Source organism: Balaenoptera acutorostrata, chromosome 7, assembly GCF_949987535.1.
Source record: "Balaenoptera acutorostrata chromosome 7, mBalAcu1.1, whole genome shotgun sequence".
In the NCBI taxonomy this organism is placed as follows: domain Eukaryota; kingdom Metazoa; phylum Chordata; class Mammalia; order Artiodactyla; family Balaenopteridae; genus Balaenoptera; species Balaenoptera acutorostrata.
The window spans coordinates 107941334-107963626 of NC_080070.1; the positions used below are offsets into that span (position 1 = coordinate 107941334).

The 22293-nt window shown below is 38.1% G+C and overlaps 1 protein-coding gene across 6 annotated transcripts in view; it reads right to left on the reverse strand.

The window, feature by feature from the left end:
• The window catches only part of LOC103007417 (cytochrome c oxidase assembly factor 1 homolog), a 94127-nt gene that overhangs the window by 49979 nt on the left and 21855 nt on the right, over positions 1 to 22293 (reverse strand). For 3 of the 6 annotated variants that reach the window (XM_057550513.1, XM_057550514.1, XM_007187725.3), the window contains exon 1: positions 15711 to 15799. The exons of the other annotated variants lie outside the window; for them this stretch is intronic. In XM_057550513.1, the coding sequence (XP_057406496.1) occupies positions 15711 to 15784 (74 nt within the window). In that variant the 5' untranslated portion in view covers positions 15785 to 15799. Of the gene's footprint in view, positions 1 to 15710; positions 15800 to 22293 lie in introns of those variants that run through there. 6 annotated transcript variants of the gene reach the window in all.

Below are 22293 nucleotides of genomic sequence, written 5' to 3' on the forward strand. Positions count from 1 at the left end.
GGAATCACAAAAAAATACACTATTAATCCAAAAGAAAGCAGAAAAACATGAAAGAGGAACAAAGATGAGACACGTAGAAAACGGAGAGCAAGATGGCAGATTTAAACTTGATCATACTGAAAATAAATGTAAACTGTCTAAACACTATGCTTAAAAGGCAGAGATTATCATAATAGATAAAAGAAAAAAAGCAAGACTCAATGATATACCATCTGCAAGAATTAGTTGGTCAATGACACTAATGTTCCTAAGGTCTACAAAAATATAAAATATCCTCTTCCCTATACCTGGGAAATTACTGGATAGTGCAGGAAGGAGGGCCCAGAAAGGTCCTCACTTCACAGTGTGTCAAGAAATTTTGCGTCAATAAAAAATTTTGCTGCCAGGGAGTGAACAAATGCAGAAAGTCAGAATTACGGATTCTGCCTTTCTGGCAGCCCTAACATAGAATGTGCTGAGGAGACAGACACTTTGGGTGAATTCAAGCCTCCCAGCCACATGGAGAATAACATTAATTTGAAAAGGCTGGGTGAGTCAGTTGTCCTAATTCATATCACACTGACCCACTGAGGCTTCTGCAAAATCAAGCCCCCAATACCAATTAACTCTACAACAGTCATTGTGCAATGAGAAAAAACTTGGTGCTGTATCAAGTCAAGGATTACATCATTTGCAGGAGCTAATAGATGTGTTGGCTACATCTTGGCAAGCAGGGTTATCAAACATGCACTTTAGCCTGCTGAGCAAGTCAGCCCAATAAAATAGGTAACCAGGCAATGGCCCAGCATTTTCCTCCTCTGTAAAGTAGAAGCAAGATATACATTTCACTCAGTCTCTTTCATAAATAGGAAGCTATGAGCAACTGCATTTTTTGCCATATAGGTAATTTCCCTGATAAGCATTACAAAGTGACAAAAAAAAATTTCTTAAGGGTTAGGGCAGGGCGGTTAGCACTACTGGATCAGCCTGAGCTTGAATTCCTGGAAAGTAGCAGACAACAACAGAATAGTTTCAAAATTTTACGTAGCCTCTTAACATGGATTGTGGTTTTTAAAGCCAGTGAGCAAATACTGAGGAGGTGTGTCTTAAGGATAGTCAGAGCTCAGTGAGAGTAGACAGTCTTACAGTGGGTTGTTTTACGCTAGGATCTAGGTGAGAAACATGGAGCCAGGATTCATAAGGGAAATCAAGGCAGCCAATGAAATAATCAGGTGATGAGGGAAGCGGGAAAGCCAAGTGGGTGACTTTTTCTGAGGAGCGGTATAAATGCTTGCACTCGTTTTCTATGGCTATTGTAACAAATTACCACAAACTTAGTGGCCTAAAATAACACAAATTTATTATCTTACAGTTCTGTTAATCAGAAGTCCAACACGGATCTCAATGGGCTAAGATCAGGGTGTCAGTAGGATACATCTTTTCGGGGGGCTATATGGAAGAATTTGTTTCTTTGCCTTTTCCATCTTGTAGAGGTCGTCCTCTTTCCTTGACTGTGGCCCCTCCCTCCAACTTCAAAGCTAGCAACAGCAGGCCTAGCCCTTCTCACACTGCCATCTCTGGTTCTCTCTTCCAATTCCCTCTTCCACTTTTAGGAACCCGTGATTACAGTGGGATCACCAAATTAATCCAGGATAATCTACATATTTTAAGGTCAGCTGAATAGCAATCTTAACTCCCCTTTACCATGTAACCTACCATATTCAGAGGTTCCAAGGTTTGAATGTGAACATACTGCCAGGGGTGGGGGGATGGCGACCACATTATTCTGCCTACCACAGTGCTGCCAGCAGCTTTCCATAGGGACTTCTCTACTGATTTCCATGAATAAAGCCACGTTGTTTAAAGAGGGGAAACAGCACAGATTCGGGGAAATACAGGTAGCCATTGTGATTCCAAGTCTGTGATTCTGCAGATCTTCAGGAAGAGGTGTGGACAAGGCTCCAAGAAAGCATCAACAGTACTGCAGACTGGACTGGCTCAGAATAGAGCGGCTGGGAAACTTAGTGCCACTAAGAAGCACAAAGACACAAAAAAAGGGGGGGTGGGGGGTTAGGGGAGGGTCAGGGTTTGAGTCCAAGATGTGGTGCTAACTGCAAGATCTTACTTAGGCAAGTCACTTAACTGCTGTGTCCTACTTTCCTCTTCTGTAAAATGAAAAAGTTGATTTTAAATTATCTTCTAAAGTCTCTTCCAAGTCAAAGTGCTATGATGTAATGTAATAGGGGAGAAAGGAAAAAAAGAGACCACAAGTTTACTCTCCTTAAATTTAAAACCAGGGCTTAGCATTTCATCTTCCCATGGGAATGGAGAATAGCAGACTTTTTTATTTTGAAGCCAAATAAATGATACCTTGAAAACACTAAGTATGTGGGAAAATCTGACTCTCTATAGCATTATTTCTTAAATTTTTGACTACTCCATGTAAATTTAAAAAGCCAACGGATGACATATTTTGATGATTCTAATAATTAAAATATATAAAATGATAATATTATACCATTAGGAAAAGAAAGAAAATCTTAGGTTAACCAATCTTTGGTGTTGGGGAGGAAGGATTGGGAACGGTGGAGGAACCAGTTCCTAGGAAGCAGGAAGTGTCATTCAAGACAAATTATGAGTTATGAAACTGGTAACTAACATATTAATAAACACCTAGAACACAACCCTAAAAACAAAAAAATTAATCAAATGCCCAGTCTACATGATTTCAGAATACTAATTTTAAAAAGATAAAGTATTGAAATATACTACGTAGTCATCCTTATTACACAAGAATATTGCCCATGATATGTGAATACTTACTGATTGTAGCAATTCTCAGGTATTCAATATAACTCAATCTCCAGAAACAATACCTAGGCTTTTTGCCAGAAAGAACTGATTATAATCATTAACATCCTACACAAATGTACCAGAGGAATACAGAAAAGTATAAAGAATTACAGTCAACCTAAAAGTAAAGGAATATCTCCTCTAAAATAATAATCCAGATATCCACTTTTTGGCCTCAATTAACACTTATATAAATATTAGTAAGGTAGGCTTTGGGAATTCAGAAATAAATCTGTCTGGGTAATTTATACAGTAAGAAGAGAGCTACAGGTTTTGTAAATGACTGCCTGTTCTAAATGGTGAATGTGTAAAAGAAAACTATGTGGAGCCAACAGTTTAAGGACATCATAGCTGGAATTAGGACTACAGTATTTACAGAGGGATCATGGGAGGAAAGTTGTGGTTCTGGTGACAATGAATTAAACATTTGGAAACCTAAGCCCCAGTCCCCATATTCTCTAAAGGCCTAGGTTTGCTCACCTGTAAAATAACAAGGTTCTAGTATTTGAGAGGATAACAGCTATTTTTCACATTTACTGAGGGCAAATATTAAGAAGCAGGCGTACACTGTCAAATGAACGTCTTATGATGGATAAGGGAATAATTTTACATTAGAAAGTTTTGTTAAATATTGCAACATGCCATCAAAAGAGCCTGTAAATTACTTTTTTGTTTAATAGTAAACTTTATTTCTAGAGCAGTTTTAGGTTCACAGGAAAGTTGGGCGGGAAGTACACAGAGTTCCCATGTATCCCCTGCCCCCATACACACAGCCTTCCCCACTATCAACATCCTGAACCAGAGTGGGACACTGATTACAATCAATAAACCTACAGTGACACATCGTCATCATCCAAAGTCCATAGTTTGTATCAGGGTTCACTCTTGGCGTTAACATTCTATGGGTTTTGACAAATGTATAACAACATGTATCCACCATTACAGTATCATACAAAACAGTGTCACTGCCCTAAAAGTCCTCTTGATTTTGCCCATTCATCCCTCCCTCCCTGCCTACCCCTGGCAACCACTGATCTTTCTACTCAAATACCTTGTTTTAAGGTCAAAGGCTTTCCTAGGACAAAGGTAGGAAGACTTTCTATATGGCCATTCAACATCCTAAGCTGTCTTTACTCACTGTCATACAATGTCACAGAGCACCTGAGCTTTGTCACTATTGTAACAGTACAGTATAAGGAAACTTCCAGGAGAATGAAAATATTTCACTCAAGAAATTTAATATTAGTAAGTTATTGGTACATTAATTATAACAATATTCTGATATTGTACTCCTCTAAACTTCAAAGAATTTTAGAGAATGTGGTACAAGGTGACTAGTTGAAAGCAAGCAAGCAGTATTTTTGTCCTTACCATTTTTTCCCAGTGGTCTTTAATATTTATGATGTTATTTTCAATCTTTATTTTTCAACAGATGCTAAAGGTATAGCTAAAATAAAAGAAACTGGTATTTCCTGCTCCTGATAGTAATAAAAAGGCTTCATCATAATGCCCTACCAGCTTCTCCTTCCCGGCTTTCCGTCAAGAAATGAAAAATTAAGTTCACTGTGTGGCTCATTCTACAGATCAAAACTCCAGCTTTTATAATTTTTTTTTTTTTTTAACAGCAGTGGTCAAAATACTGGAAATCAACAGCTGCCAAAAAGCAGAACCTGGCAATTTACATTTATGAGACATACGTCACAGTTAAGAAAAACCATGGTGGTCATTCCTCAGAGCTCTTCCCTGACTCAAGCCTGACTTAGGGCTGTTTTGCAAGCCCTAACCCTAGACTCAGAACCACAGTCAGGCAGGTACGGAAGACCCGAACTGCCCTGGATAACTGGGTGAGGCCCTCGTCACCTAGAGCACGTTTCCACTTGCCAAAAGAGCTCATTTCCAGTCAGACAGGGGGGAGAGAGCTGATGAGAGAGAAGGCAGAAAAGACCATGGTCTCTTATGGGTCTCCAAGTACAATACACTGCCAGGAGGCCAGTTTTCAGATGCAGAAGTGTTATCCTGGATTTTCAAGCCATTTTCTATGTATCATGTATCATTTTGGTTCAACATATAACCTAAGGCAAGTACACTTTGATATGAAATCTTGTTGTTCAAGGCAGGCAGCATAAGATCTGATTTTTTTTTTGTAATTTATTTATTTTTGGCTGCGTTGGGTCTTTGTTGCTGCACGTGGGCTCTCTCTAGTTGCGGCGAGCGGGGGCTACTCTTCATTGCGGTGCGCGAGCTTCCCATTGTCGTGGCTTCTCTTGTTGCGGAGCACAGGCTCTAGGCACGCAGGCTTCATTAGCTGTGGCATGCGGGCTCAGTAGTTGTAGCTTGCGGGCTCTAGAGCTCAGGCTCAGTAGTTGTGGCGCACAGGCTTCGTTGCTCTGTGGCATGTGGGATCTTCCCGGACCAGGGATGGAACCCATGGCCCCTGCATTGGCAGGCGGATTCTTAACCACTGCACCACCAGGGAAGCCCAAGATCTGATCTTTAAAAATCACATCTTCCCTAGCAGAGGGCACAGTGACTGGAATGGTGGGGGAACAAGTGTGGCTTCTGGATGGCTAGTAACGTTCTGTTTCCTGATTTGGGTGCTCATTAGACAATGTGTGCAGGTGCGTACTTTTATCAGTATTCATGAAATACTTCAATAACAAGCTCAAACCAAAACAAAAATCAAACATTCAGCAATAGAAACAAAGAGTAATAGGTAAGAACAGGCAATTCACAGAAACTCAAAAGGCCAATAAACTCTGAAAAGAAGTCCTACCCCTCTCGAACTCCAGAATCCTTTCCCTAATGCCCTCAGAAACACCTCTATCATCCCCAATTACTCAACCTCTTCTCAGACATTCCTGCTTGGGACACAACCCTGGCTGCACATACAATCACCTGGGAGTTTTAAAAAATTACCTAAGCCTGAGCTCCACCTCAGACTATCTGAGTCAGAATCGCCAGGGGCTGGGACCCAGGAAATGGTATGTTTACGAGTCCTCCCTGGTGACTTAAATGTGCAACCAGGGTTGAAAGCCACTGCCAACTGAAACCTGGCTCTCCCTGCAGCCCTCTTCAGTCCGCTGTCTTTATTCTCACACTCTCCCCCCATTAGGCTGGAGGCAAGAGAGATGCTCTTATTTCTCATTGCCACTTCCAAACTACCGTCACACCTGCTCCCTAAGAGTCCAGCTTTCAATCTCACATTATCAGACCACACCATCCCTAATTCTCCTGTTGTGGTCATCAACATGACACCCCCAACCTCACTCCCTAATGGTTTTACCTCGTGGCTGTGATACTCTCTCCAGCACTGTTCTTATCAAAATGCATAATTTAAGAAATCAAAAAATACCTTGAGACAAAAGAAAATGGAAAAACAACATACCAAAACTTATGGGATGTAAAAAGAAATGAAACTGAGTTATTTGTAGTGAGGTGGACGGACCTAGAGTCTGTCATACAGGATGAAGTAAGTCAGAAAGAGAAAAACAAATACTGTATGCTAACGCATATATATGGAATCTAAAAAAAAAACTGGTTCTGATGAACGAGAAGCAGGTCAGGAATAAAGACACAGACGTGGAGAATGGACTTGAGGACATGGGGAGGGGGAAGGGGAAGCTGGGATGAAATGAGAGAGTAGCACTGACATATATACACTACCAAATGTAAAACAGATAGCTAGTGGGAAGTAGCTGCATCGCATGAGGAGATCAGCTCAGTGCTCTGTGACCACCTAGAGGGGTGGGATAGGGAGGGTGGAAGGGAGACGCAAGAGGTAGGGGATATGGTGATATATGTATATGTAGAGCTGATTCACTTTGTTATACAGCAGAAACTAACACACCATTGTAAAGCAATCATACTCCAATAAAGATGTTAAAAACAAACAAACAAAACTTAAATGTCTACATGAAGAAACAAGAAAAATCTCAAATGAACAACCTTACATTACAACTCAAGGAACTAGAAAGGAAAGAACAAACGAAGCCCAAAGTTTATAGAAGCAAAGAAATAAAGATCAGAGCAGAAATAAATGAAATAAAGACTAAAAAGACAATGGAAAAGATCAATGAACTAAGAGCTGGTTCTTTGAAAAGATAAAATGGACAAACCTTTAGCTAGACTCATCAAGAAAAAAAAACAAAAAAAGAAAGGACTCAAAGTCCAAAATGAAAGGGGAAATGTTATAATCAATACCACAGAAGTACAAAGGATCATAAGAGACTACTATGAACAATTATATGCCAACAAATTTGACAACCTAGAAGAAATGGATAAATTCCTAGAAACAAAATGATGATTAAAATATCCACACAGATGATCCCTGACATCCTCCTCTCCTCTCAGAATCTGGTCCTTCACTTGACCACAGCTATTCATTCCCACAGTCGTACCCTAGAACTTGTCATTACCAATAACTTGACCCCCTCCACAATCTCAATTTCCAGCATCTTACTCTCCAGCCACCCCCTCATTTTTTCAGCTCACCTCCTCAAATATCTTTACTCCCGTATTTTTTTTAATATAAATTTATTCATTTATTTATTTATTTTTGGCTGCATTGGGTCTTCGTTGCTGTGCATGGGGTTTCTCTAGTTGTGGCGAGCAGGGGCTACTCTTTGTTGCGGTGCGCGGGCTTCTCATTGCAGTGGCTTCTCTTGTTGTGGAGCACGGGCTCTAGGCACACGGGCTTCAGTAGTTGTGGCAAACAGGCTCAGTAGTTGTGGCACACGGGCTTAGTTGCTCCACAGCCTGTGGGATCTTCCCGGACCGGGAATCAAACCCGTGTCCCCTGCATTGACAGGCAGATTCTTAACCACTGTGCCACCAGGGAAGTCCCTTTACTCCAGTATTTTAAAGCCCAGTTCTACAATCCATCAATCCTACCACCTTTTACTGTCCTTCACCCAACCTAGAGTCCATGGTCCCTCATTACAATCCCACTCTTTTGAACACACCCTCAACTATCTTGACCCCTCTTCCTCTATCATTATCACCAGGCAAACCCCAATCCTAGATAAATCCTACCTCCACCTTATCTGCACAGGTGAATTGTTTAATTCTGCTGACTGACCTCACTATCTACCAATGACCACTGACTCCAGGTGGGCCATGCTGCAGCCTTGTAATCATAGACAATTTCTCTGCTGTCCTGAATGATTAGATCACACCTTTTCCTCTCATCTCACTTCTACACCTCCTTCCCCCTCCCAGGCTTCTTAATTCACTGAGAAAATAAAAGCAGTCAGAATCTATCAGTTTACCTACATTTGTGCCAAAGTACTCTTGCCTTCCCTTTGCTACCATGGATGTGCTCCTACTGAAACCAGTCCCTCCACTGTATGCTAGATCCCCATCTCCTTTCATCTGCTCAACCTCATTCCAGCAATTCTCCCCTCTCTCTTATGCATCATCAATTTCTCCCTCTTTACTGTATCACTCATATCAGCATCAAATATGCTATAATAGCCCCTATCTTTGAAAAAACTTTCTTAATCCCATGTCTTCTTCTAGCAACAGTCCCATTTCTCTACTCTGCCGTGGAGAGAAATTCTTCAAAAGAGGTGTCTATTTTTGCTATCTCCAAATCCTGTCTTCCCATTCTCTGAGGGTATACCAACCTAGTCTTTTTTTTTTTTTTTTTTTGGCTGCGTTGGGTCTTCGTTGCTGTGCATGGGCTTTCTCTAGTTGCAGCGGGCGGGGGCTACTCTTCCGTTGCGGCACACAGGCTTCTCATTGCGGTGGCTTCTCTCATTCCAGAGCACAGGCTCTAGGCACACGGGCTTCAGTAGTTGTGGCACGCGGGCTCAGTAGTTGTGACTCACGGGCTCTAGAGCACAGGCTCAGTAGCTGTGGCGCATGGGCTTAGCTGCTCCATGGCATGTGGGATCTTCCCAGACCAGGGCTTGAACCTGTGTGCCCTGCACTGGCAGGCAGATTCTTAACCACTGCGCCACCAGGGAAGCCCCACCAACCTAGTCTTTATCTCCTCACTACTCCACAGAAAAAGCTCCTGTTAAAGTCTTTAATGACCTCCATATTGTTAAAACCAAAGGTCAAGTCTCAGCACTCACCTTACCTGATCTATCAGAGCATATCTGACATCACCAACCAATTCTTCTTTGAAACAGATTCCACACTAGGCTTCTAGGACACTACTTGCTCTGGTTCTCCTCCTCCCAACCGAGCACTCATTTTCAGTCTCTCTTGTTGGTAAGCTTCATCTTTCTGACCTCTCAACACTGGGCTGACCCAGGGCTCTTCTCGGACTTCTTTTCTATCTCCACGTTCATCCCTTCATCCAATCTCACAGCTTAAACCCCTCCTCTATGCTGACATCCTTGCCTCTAGCTCAGACTTCTTCATATTCCAGACTCATGTATCTACCTGCCTCGTCAACATCTTAACCTAAATGCTAAGGAGGCATCTAGAACTTGCTTGCTCAAAATCAAACTCCTGAATTCTCTCTTCTCCCCAAACCTGATTCTCCCAGGAATCTCTTTCAATGAATGGCAACTCTAACCTTCCCACTGTCCCAGACAAAAACTTTCGTACATTTTCTCTCACATCCCACATCTAAAATATCATCATACCTTGTTGACTCTGCTTACAAATATATCCAGATTGTGAACACTTTTCATCACCTTCATCTCCACCCTGGACTAAGTCACCATCATCTTGCTTGAATTATAACGACTCCCTAATTAGTCTCCTTGTTTCTCCCATTAGCCTCTCTCACGGTCTCCTCTCAGCACCACAACACTCTATGATCCTTTTAAAGCCTAAATGAGACGATGTTACTCCTCTGTTCAAAATCCTCACATTTCAGATGGTAATCACACTCAAGGTAGAACACAAAGTCTCCATAATGGCCTATGAGGCTCACTATTCATTCTCTCACCTCACCTCCTACTACCCCCTTGCTTACTCTATTTCAGCTGCCCTGGCTTCCTTGTGATTCTGTGAACATGTCACACACAAGGATCTTCTCATCTGTTATCCTCTCTACCTGGAATGTTCTTCCTCCAGTGATCCACAAGGTACTTGCTCTCTTCTCTCTCTCCACAGCACTTATTACCATCTAAGATACTGTGTATTTTCCTGTCTATTCATTATCTGCCTCCGTTTACTAGAATGTAAGCACATGGGACTTAGCAGTACTCAGTTCATCCACTGTGTGAATGAATGGTACTTATGCTCATTAATAATTAGTAAAGTGCAAATTAGAGCAATATGAAAAGTCATTACCTACCAATCATATGCCAAGAATTTAAGCCTGATAAAACCAAGAATGATCGGAGCATGGAACAGAAACTTTTATACACCAGTGGTGGGAGTATAATGCAAGTACTTTAAAGAACAATTTGGCAATATCTAGTAAAGCTGAAGATGCATATACCCTTCAACCCAGCAATTACACTTCTATGTATATATCCTAGACCCTAGGGCACACAGCAACTCTCTTACAAGTACACAAGAAGATCTCTGCAAGAATACTCACTCCCATGTTGTTTGTAAATGCAGAACAACCAGAAATCTAAATACCTACCAACAGGAAATGTATAAATTATAATAGATACATAAAACGGAGTACTATATAACAGCTAAGTGATTAATGACCAACCTACAAATATCAACATGCTTGTTAATATGCTGAACGAATGAAAAGCAACTTGCAGAATGGTATTACAGTATGATGCTATGTGTGTGTGTGTGTGTGTGTGTGTGTGTGTGTGTGTATATATATATATATACACACACACATACACACACACACACACATATACACACACACATATAATTGAGTATATGTAATTGAAAACACAGAAAATGAACCAATCTTGTATGTAACTATATTTCTATATAATAATATATATCAGGACAGTGGTTACCTGTGGGGAGGAAGGGAAGAAGAGAGAAAAATAGAATCAGGAAGGATTATACAGGGTGCTTCAACTGTACCTATTTTATTTCTTAAAAAAGAAAAGCCTGTCAAGTATGGGAAAATATTAGAATTTGACAGAAGTAGATGACAGCTATATGGGTATTTGTTACGTTATTCTCTGAACTCTTCTGTAATCTTAAAATATTCATAATTTTAACGAAGTATATTACATTCTAAGAAAACTTATATGATTAAAATTTCCTATTTCCAAACTTCGTAAATAACAATGGCCAGCTTCTTCTAATTGAAATGAATGGTAAGGCTGCCAGGGCTTCTCTGAAAATTCTGGAATTCCACAAGAAGAGGGTTGGCTGCCAGCACACTCACTCTTCCACCTCAGCTTCCTTTCCTTAAAAAGACCTTCGAGTGGCATATTTCTATTTAAATATTAATCATCTGTAAACACTACCACATAAATACACCCCTAGGGAGGGCTGTGAAGTGGAAATGCAATTTGAAGCAGACACAGCAATTGGCACCAAGACCCATGTGAGTTTCTAAAATCACCAGTTGGTACAGATGACTGATGTAAAGGTAGATAACTACTCTTTCACTTAGAGCCTTAGGCTTCTGAATTACAGTAGGACCGGTGAGTCTCTTCTGTTTTCTCAGACCTTTTACCAAAATTAGAAAGTGCCTATGTAACTTGAACTCAGAAGAAAAATTCTCAAGATCACTTATTAATTAGAATAATACAGGATAAAAATCCAAGAACATTAAAGCATAATCTTTAGGAAAACTCATGATTGCAAGGTCAAAACAAAAGTTGTGGAATCACATATAATATGAAAAACTAATGTTTAGCTCTTAGATAAATCAGACAGGTTAATTTCACTGACAGCAACACAACCAACTTGCTCTTATAAGCAAGACTGTTTTTAAAAACCTCAAACATGAAAACTAATACACAATTTGCAGAAGCAAAGGCATAAACCCAGCTAACTGGTATAAATGACAAACCTCTCCGTGCTATGGTTTCCTTGTTGTAATACCCTGTAAAGATACTGAATACTTGCCACCCACTAACATTTACACAGAACCTTTGAGAATCACAGAACAAAAGGCAATGCAAAACCTGCTTTATAACCAGAGTGAAGGTTTAGAGTTGATTCACTAGGCAGCCATGAGCTGAAAATGATGAGGCAACTAGCATTAAGAACAACTCTATTTTTCTAATTATTTGTATAAACTGTGTTAGTGGCTACGTGATGTGAATCATCGATAGCATGCCATACTTGTGATTCGTACTTGGTTGGGTACTTGGTTTCCAAGGACACTAATCTAAACTAGGATGTGCTTTTAAAAGCCCGTTATCAGCCATTACCGATTAAATAACTAATCTTCACAAGGAGATATTGCTTGGAGGGCACACCAAGCACACACTTCTACCACACAAATGTTCCGTCTGTATGAGGGCTGATAGATCCATTCTGAAAAGCGTCTGCACATTTGAAAGTCAGAAGCCCTCACCACCACGACCGCTTTATATTAGCTTAAACGTTTTTGCAATTGTCCACCAGAAAGTTTCAAATTCCTCTGGGGTTTATTTTAGCACTGAAGAGACATCTAGAGCTTGGAAAACTCAACAGCAGCATGGGTTAGAAAAGCTACAATTATATCTTGACTGCCTTCATCAAATTATAGGAGTGGGAGGTGAAGACACTGAGACACTCACAGAAGAACAAACCCTTAAAGTTGAATCCTGCACTCTGATACACTAGGATCAAAGGCAGAAGTCACACATATCCCTTCGCTTGGTAAATTTTACAGAAAGAACAATGGGGAGTGCATAGTTCATCCTGTCGTGAGAGGAGACAGTCAGTGCACCTCTCTGGATGTAACCGAGGTACTTATTATAATTTAATTAAAAGCTCTTAATTCACTTTATTAATTACAGAGTAATTATGTCTGTGTAAAGGGAACCGTGGGCTTTGCAGAGTCAACTTATTATCTGTTTTACAAAAAAAGTGAAAACTTTTTTCTCTAAGGACTAATTAGCATGGGTGTGTTTTATATTCGCTCCTAATACAGTTTCCAATCTTGAAAGATACCACAGACAGCACCACGGTCACACTGTCACAAAAAGGAAATTTTAAACAATTCTGTTAGAAATGTTTTAACTGATTCACTATGTCCTAGAGACAAGCTTATTTGATATCTTACAAGTAATACCACAGCTATTTAGAAAGCTGTTAACATCCCAACACCTAATTAGCATATCATACACGCTATCACTTCAGAATGAGAACTATCTTAGAAGTCATGGCCAAAGGCATTTGAGAAATAAGTTGAAAGAGAAATTGGGCAGGAGGTGGGGAATTCCTGGGGCATGATTAGAGTCAGCCTGACTTTCCAAATACACAAATGCCAGGGCATGGGACTATTTTAGGTACATTTTTGGTCTGCCCTTTTGATTCTTCATCTGGTAGATCTATGTTAAGGATTATAAATATATTTATATATCAGTATTTAACATCACTTTGTAAACACTTAAAGGGCAAGGGAAAACTTAACTTCTGCCTCTTTAGTGTCCCTCACTAAACAAAAATCAAGACCATGCCAGCAAATCCAGGATGCTCTATGATTCTGATGGCTCTTGTCCAAATTAGGCCCTAAATATTTAGCATATTTAGCATCATCTGGTGGCCAATTTATTCTTTAAACTTGAGAAGGAAGTATGGACCATAATAAGTAATGTAAAACCTCAAATCAGTAATAATATTCCAACATCAGTGTAAATTAACGCTTTTGGAGTTGTTCAATTTGAGTCATAGATACATGGCTGGATGTTATCCTAATTTTGTCTATGTATGAAATTTTCCATAATCAAAGAACAAAAAACGCAAGCCTCTGAAAGTAGCCTGATTTGTCTCATGGAAAAATTCTTTAGACCCACATTCTAACTAATTCTGTCCTCAGACTGCAAATATAATTTCTGGTAACATCAGAGAAAAAAACTAGCAGAGAAGCCCTGCTAAGTGTTCCAAAAATGGAGGATGATCCCTGAACGTAAATGAGGGGAAGAAAAAAACTTAAATTTATAGTTTAATACTCAAGTTCATACTGATCTTGCTGTATTTTATTCCAGTAGTTCCATTTTTAAAAATGGGACAGCTAATGTTCTTTACAGTTTACAAACGTAGTAAGTTAAGAAAATGAAGCCATAGCAACATTGGCTTCTGCACCCAGAACAAATACCTCTCTACGAGGTGCTCTGTAAAGAAGTACTTCTCAGGTTATCGTAGACTCAGAGGCGTCCCCCGCCTCAAAGAAATTATAATATGGACTAACGTATCATTTTATCAACAGCAGTAATGAGCTTATTAGGCCAATACATCCTGCCTACCTTACCTATTTTCATTTCTACAAAAGAAAGCTACAAACAAAACCAAAAAGCTTATGTAGACTCAGAACAATATATGACTATGAAGAATCCTTTTCATAAAAAGTTAAAATACTTCTTTACCACTAAATTATTTTTAAGGAATGAAGGTGAAAACTCTTTTAGTAATTAACAAATAAAAGGAGAGAAAAATTTTCATCTTTCATATTATGGAAAAGAAAACCTCTTTTATACAAATGCTTAGAGTATTTTGATTCGAAAGCTAAAAATGCATGCAGTAATATTAGAATCTTCAGTGACCCTTTATTCTCTATACCTTGAACCTGGTTAAATTCTGGTTTGAGCCCCGTATTTATTCTATGAGCCTTCCTAAGAATTCAAGGGTTAAAGCATAATCTAGAAAAGAATGCCACTGAAATTTAGTGGAGAAAATAGAGAAATTTTACTTATTTAAAAAAGTATGAGGGGAGAGGGGATAGGACTAGATAAGAATGACCATTTAACTGTATTAGGAATACTGGTGTGCAATAAGATATTTTTAAAAAAGAGGAAAAGATTTTTTAATATCACCATTATTAATACTAATTGATATAGCTGATATGACTTATAGGAAGATAATACAAAGAAATTACTCAAAACCATTACCAAAGAATCAATGAGGTTAATCAAGTGTGATATAAATGATAATCATAAAAGCCAACGTTTTTGTAAATACTCAGCAATTAGAAGAAATTTCAAAACAATATGCCATTTGCAATTTGAAAAATAAATATATTAAAACTTTTTAAATTTAATAGAATGTTTATAACTTTTATAAAACCACAAACCTCCTGGGTTAAAAATAAGGTTTGAAACAATAGAAAAAAATACCCAAAGAAGTGATAGCTTCAACTGTTTACAATTAAGACTTTTCTACAATGAAAACTAAACAACAAATGTGTCATAAGAGTTTCATTGTACTTGTCATCTTTAAAAAAATATATAGTTTGTAGGTCACACAAAAACTTGGAGCATCTGAATTTTCAAGGGCAAAGTCACTTTCTGTATGTGTGCTGGCTAAAACGGCCCCTATCTAATCTTTAAAGAGTTCAAATTTATATCATCAAGCCCCAAATTAATCATTATTCAAAGGACATATGCAAATGCTAACAAATGAGTTGGAGAGGTAAGAAGGACAATCTCGTATTGAATATTTACTGGGCTTTATAAAGCTGGGTAGTTCTTTTCTTATTTTTCTATTGAAGTTGAACACAAGAAGAAAAGCACGCAGAACATAAATGTTCAGCTCAGTAAATCAGAACAAGCAAGCATCCATGTAACCACCATGGAGGTCTAGAAATAGAGCACTGCCAGTACCCACAAGCCCCTTCCTGATCCCTCCCGATCATTAACCCCTTCTTCCTCTCCAAGGGGAACTATCATGACTTGTAAACACTGGGATCATATAGTATATATTCTTTAGCATGTGGGTTCTTTTGCTCAACATTATGTTTTTGAGATACATCCATTTTGTTGTGTGAGCTGAGTTTGTTCATTTTCGTTTACAGTATTTTATTTCTAGGCAAGAAGATATAATAATTTACTTACCTACTATAGCACAGATGCACATTTTCCACACTTCCCCAATATGAAGCTAGACCAAATAATGCTGCTATAAGCATGCATATACATACCACTGGGTTGTACCATTCCTGTGGGGAGTGGAACAGCAGGGTCATAACATATACATACATTCAGCTTCAACACTGCCAACTAATTTACCCAGGTGGTTGTACCGATTTATATTCCAACAACAGTTGTATGAGAATTTCCTTGCCCATATTCCTACAAACTATTGTTAGTCCTTTAAATTCAGTGTTCTGGTAGGTGTGTAGTAGTTATATGCCATTAGGGTTTTAGTTTGCATTTCTCTAATGACTTGTGGTCTTGAGCACCTTTTCTTATTTTTACTGGACGTTTGGCCATCCTTTTGGTGAAGTGCCTGCTCAAGTCTCTCACTCATTTTTCTATTAGGTTGTCTTTTTCTCACTGATCTGCAGTGACCCCTACCCCCATCCTACTGGCACAGCCACCCCTCACCTTCAAGGAACCGTAACTCCAACAGTGATGATACTACCACAATGAAGACCCCCTGTGGGCAAGTACTAGTCTACGTCATCTCACTAATCCCAGCCCTGTATGGTGTGTTCTATAACTATCCCTATTTTAGAGATGAGGCAAAAACACACAGCCAAGAAATGCGAGAGCCCGGGTTCAAGTCCAAGTCTGCTCTGGGGATCCCAAACCAGGCACCCCTCACTGCTCTCCTGCCACCATGTGCCCACACGGTCTCACTGCTCACCCAGGAAGCCTCTTGGCTGCAGAGCACACCGCCAGGCCTGTTCCCTCAGTATTCTAAATCCTATTATGCCTTCATTCATTCCACAAACCCCGTGAGAGGAAAATCAAAATGAAGTCAGTATCGCTAACAGAGCTCTCTAAAATAGAGCCAAGAGGCCACCGAGGAAGTTGAGACTTATACACGTCTCAGCCCAGATGGAAGAGCTCTTTGTCAGACTGCTGCAAATACCTTCTCCCACTCTGTGGCTTGCCCTTTCACTCTCTTAAAGGTGATTTGTGATGAACAGAAATTCTTGATTTTAATAAAATCCAGTTTATAATTTTCCTTTTGTAGTTAATACTTTTTGTGTGCTCTTTAAGAAAACTTCACATACTCTAAGGCCACATATTTTCCTATACTGTCGCCTAAAATATTTATTGTTTTGCCTTTCACAAATAGATCCACAATCCACTGGGAATTTATTTTGAGTGTGATGTGAGATAGGGGTCTTGTTTCACTTTGTTCCAAATGAATATACATGATGCTCTAGCACCATTACTGAAATACAACATTTCCACTGTTCTGTGTGCCACCTTTCCCATAAATCAAGTGTCTGTATACACATACACTTGTTTCTGGATTCCTTATTCTGTTCCACTGATCTATTGAACCAAGAGTATTGTGTATCCTTGTACCAATAGAACACTGTCTTTATTAACCTAGCTTAATTTTCATTAAAAATCTTGAGACCTATCAAACAAGTTGTTCCACTTTGTTCTTGAAAAGTGTATTCGCTTTTCTCAGCCTTTTGCATTTTCATATAAATGTATCTCTTTTAATGATTATCACAACCCTGTATGTAACCAAATCTCATCAACCCACTTGAAAAAACATGGCAAAGCAACCCTAAAGCACTTATATAACTAGACCGAGGTCATTAAACTGCACAGCCTAGATTTGAACCCAGGAGTGCGTTTGTGCAAAGGGCACACTTTACAGTATCTTGCATGCCTATAAACTTACACGTGGAAGTGTTATGCCTAAAAATATACACAAGTAAAAATAACAATAAAGTATTATTTTATTACCTATTCAACTTATTATAAGAAACGTTGAGATAACTAATTCTACCAATGCTGGCAAATTTATTATGAAATTGGTACAACAGTACCAATTCTGCCAATAGAAGTGAAAATTACTACAATCCTTTTAGAGTTCTAAGAAACTAATAGTGACTACTACTAATAAAGGTACAAGAGAACGTGATGTCCTGAAGGATTGATTTAGTTACTGCCTGCTTAAAGCCCGATTGTTATAAAATGTGGGTCATGTCTCACTCCCGTTCTAGCGCTATTAAGGAGATGAAATGGATAGATCTTTGGTAGGTAAAGGAGAGAAAAGATTCCTGGACAATTCCCAAATATCTGGCTTGAGCAAAGGGTACTCACAGAATTAATATTATATGAACTAATATTTCTTTAGCAACTAGGCACTGTGGTAAGTGCTTGACATAAATTATCTCATCTCATCCTGCCAACTCTAGCAGGTATTACTGCTGCCCCAAATTACATATTAAAAAAAAACAGGAACAGGAAAGAAAGCACAGGATATCAGATCTTAACTGAAACCCTCAGTTGCTAAGTCCTTTCCACCATAACAAACTGCTAATAACCATGTGATCTATTTCACAGCTGAGCTGAAAAACTAGATTTTCCACTGGGGAATATACAAGTGACTCGAAAACAACAGCCAGGCAGCTGTCAGGATTTCACTGTAACTGAATGTAGTAAGTCACATGGGAGCCTTTTGACATTATTGCCCCTAGCAAAGTCACCTTTGAAAACAATACTACATTTGTTTGCTTGGGTTTTTCTGCCTTTTTTCCCCCTTAAATGCTGGCACTGTAAGCTTAAAAAAAAAAAAAAATGTTTAGATCTTTAATCTATGTTAGAAACCATGTAATAGCTCACCCCACACTTTTTACAATCCCACTACAGTGACAGCAGAAATCTTGGGATTTGATTTTTAACATATTCTGACACAAATTAAAACTAGGTATTACATGTATAAACAACAAGATCCTACTGTATAGCTCAGAGAACTATATTCAATATCCTGTGATAAACCATAATGGAAAAGAATATGAAAAGAATATATACGTGTATAACCGAGTCACTTTGCTGTAAAGCAGAAATTAAACACAACAGTGTAAATCAACTATACTTCAATAACATTTTTAAACAACAACTAGGTATTACAGACTCATGAAAAGATAAGGGATCATTGTGATACACCTTGGTATAACTGGGCAGAAGAAAATAATTTTCTTATATACATAAGAGGATTGGAACTACACGTAGGGAAGAAATGGATCTGCTTCATTCTGTACTCTTTAGACCACATTAGTAATACTGAGCAATACACTTACTCAATCAGAGTAACAATTTTTATCTAAGAGTAAGATTTATAATGTAGAGTCCTGGAAATTATTTACAAAGTTTCTATTTCATTGGGTCTGAAGATGTGGCCTAGAAATATGATTTTTTAAATGTTACTAGAAAACAGCCAGAAAACAATTAACAAAATGGCAATAAGCACATACCTATCAACAATTACTTTAAATGTAAATGGACTAAATTCTCCAATCAAAAGACAGTGGCTGAACTGATTAAAAAAAAAAACAACAACAAGACCTATCTAAATGCTGCCTACAAGAGACTCACTTCAGATATGAGAACAAACACAGACTAAAAGTGAAGGGATGAAAAAAAGATAATCCATGCAAATGGAAACCAAAAGAAGCCTGGGGTAGCCAGGCTTAGATGATTAGACAAAATAAGCATTAAGACAAAGACTGTAGTAAGAAATAAAGAAGACCATTACATAATGATAAAGGGGTCAATACAACAAGAGGATACATGTGTAAATACTTTTGTGCTCCCAGCACAGAAGCACATAAATATATAAAGCAAACATTAACAGACCTAAGGGAGAAACAGACAGCAGTACGTTAATAGTAGGGAATGTTAATACCACAGTTTCACCAACAGATAGATCATCTAGACAGATAATCAATAGGAAACATTGGCCTTAAATGACACGCTGACCAGATGGACTTACAGACGTATACAGGATATCCATCCAAAAGCAACACAATACACATTCTTCTCAAGTGGCATTGGAATTCTCCAGGATAGATCATATGTTAGGCCTCAACCAAGTCTTTAAAAAATTAAAAAGACTGAAATCACATCAAGCATCTTTTCTGACCACAAAGCTATGAAACCACAAATCAATTACATGAAGAAAACTGGAAAATTCACATATTTGTGGAGATTAAACAACATGCTACTAAATAACCAATGGTCAAAGAAGAAACCAAAAGAGAATTCAAATTACCTTGAGACAATGAAAATGGAAATACAATTTATCAAAACTTACAGGATGCAGCAAATGTAGTTCTAAGAAGGAAGTCCATAGCAATAAATGCCTACATCAAGAAACAAGAAAAATCTCCAAGAATCTAAAAAGACACCTGAAGGAACTAGAAAAAGAAGAACAAATGAAGCATAAAGTTAGCAGAAGGAAGGAAATAACAAAGATCAGCACAGAAATAAATGAAAGAGACTAAAATGAGAACAGAAAAGATCAATGCATCCAAGAGCTGCTTTTGTTAAAAGATAAACAAAACTGACAAACCTTAGCTAGACTCACCAAGAACAAAGGAGATAGAACTCAAATAAATATAATCAGAAATTAAAGAGAAGATATTAAAACTGACACCACAGAAACACAAAGGATAATAAGACTACTATGAACAATTACATACCAACAAATTGAACAACCTACAAGGAATGGACAAATTCCTAGAAACATACAACCTAACGAGACTGAGTCATGAAGAAATATCAATAGAAAACTGAACACACTGATTGCTAATTAGGAGATTGAAATAATAACCAAAAACCTCCCAACAAACAAAAGTTCAGGACCAGATGGCTTCACTGGTGAATTTTACAAAACATTTAAACAATACCAATCCTTCTCAAACTATTCCCAAAAAAAAATCAAAGAGAAGAGCACACTTCCGAACTCATTTTATGGGCCAGCATTACCCTGACACCAAAACCAGACAAGGACATTACAAGAAAAGATAATTACAGGTGAAAATCCCTGATGAACACAGATTCAAAAATCCTCGACAAAATATTAGCAAACCAATTCAACAATCCATTAAAAGAATCATACACCATGATCAAGTGGGATTTATTCCAGGGCTGCAAGGATGTTTCAACATCCACAAATCAATCAATGTGATATACCACACTAACAAAATGAAAGATAAAAGTCTTATGATCATCTTAATAGATGCATTAAAATCATCTGACAAAATTCCACATCCATTTATGATAAAAAAAGAAAACTCTCAATGAAGTGGGTAAAGAAGGAATGTACCTCAACATAATAAAGGCTATATATGAAAAGCCAACAGCTAACGTTATATTCATGGTGAAATACTGAAAGCTCTTCCACAAAGATCGGGAACAAGGCAAGGATGCCCACTGTAGCCACTTTTATTCAGCAGAGTATTAGAACTCCTACACAGAGCAAGAAAAAGAAAAGGCATCCAAATCAAAAAAGGAAATCAGAAAGTAAAACTTACTTTTTGCAGCTGACATATTATATAGAGAAAACCCTAAAGACTCCACCAAAACAGTTAAAACTAAGAAACAAATTCAGTAAAGTTCCAGAATACAAAACCAATAATAGAAAAAAATCTGTTGGTTTCTATACACTAATAACAAAATATGAGAAATTCAGAAAACAATCCCATTTACAATTGCATTAAAAAGAATAAATACCTAGGAGTCAATTTAACCAAGGAGGTGAAAGACCTGTGGAGTGAAAACAATCTAAGACATTGATGAAAGAAAACTGCAGAAGATGAAATAGAATGGAATGAAATAATATCCCATGTTCACTGACTGGAAAAATTAATATTGTTAAAATGTCCATATTAACCAAAGCAATCTACAGATTCAATGCAATCCCTATCAAAATTCCAATGGAATTTTTCACAGACATAGAAAAAACAATCCTAAGATTCCTATGGAACAAATAGACAAAAATCTTAAGAACAAAGCTAGAGGCATCATGCTCCCTAATTTCAAATCATATTACAAAACTATTGTAATCAGAACAGTATGGTACTGGCATATAAACAGACACATAGATCAATGGAACAGAATACAGAACCCAGAAATAAACTCATGAATATATGGTCAGTTATTTTACAACAAAGGTGTCAAGTATATGCAGTGGGAAAGAACAGTCTCTTCAATAAATGGTGTTGGGAAAACTGGACAACCACATGTAAAAACAATGAAACTGGAACACTATCTTACATAACACAAAAGTCAACTAAAAATGACTAAAGAATTGAATGTAAGAACTGAAACCATAAAACTCCTAGAAGAAAACATAGGTGGTACACTCCTTGACATCTGTCTTGGAGATGATTGTTTGGATTTGACACCAAAAGCAAAGGCAACAAAGGCAAAAATAAACAGTGGGACTACATCAAACTAAAAAGTTTCTGCACAGCAAAAGAAACCATCAACAAAATGAAAAGGCAAGCTTCCAGAAAGGAAAAAATATTCCAAATCATATATCTGATAAGGAGTTAATATACAAAATATATAAAGAACTCATAACTCAATAGCAAAAACACACGATCTGATTTTAAAAACTGGGCAGAGAATCTGAATAGACATTTTCCCAAAGAAGACATACAGATGTCCAACAGGCACATGAAAAGATATTCAATATCACTTAATCATCAAGGAAATG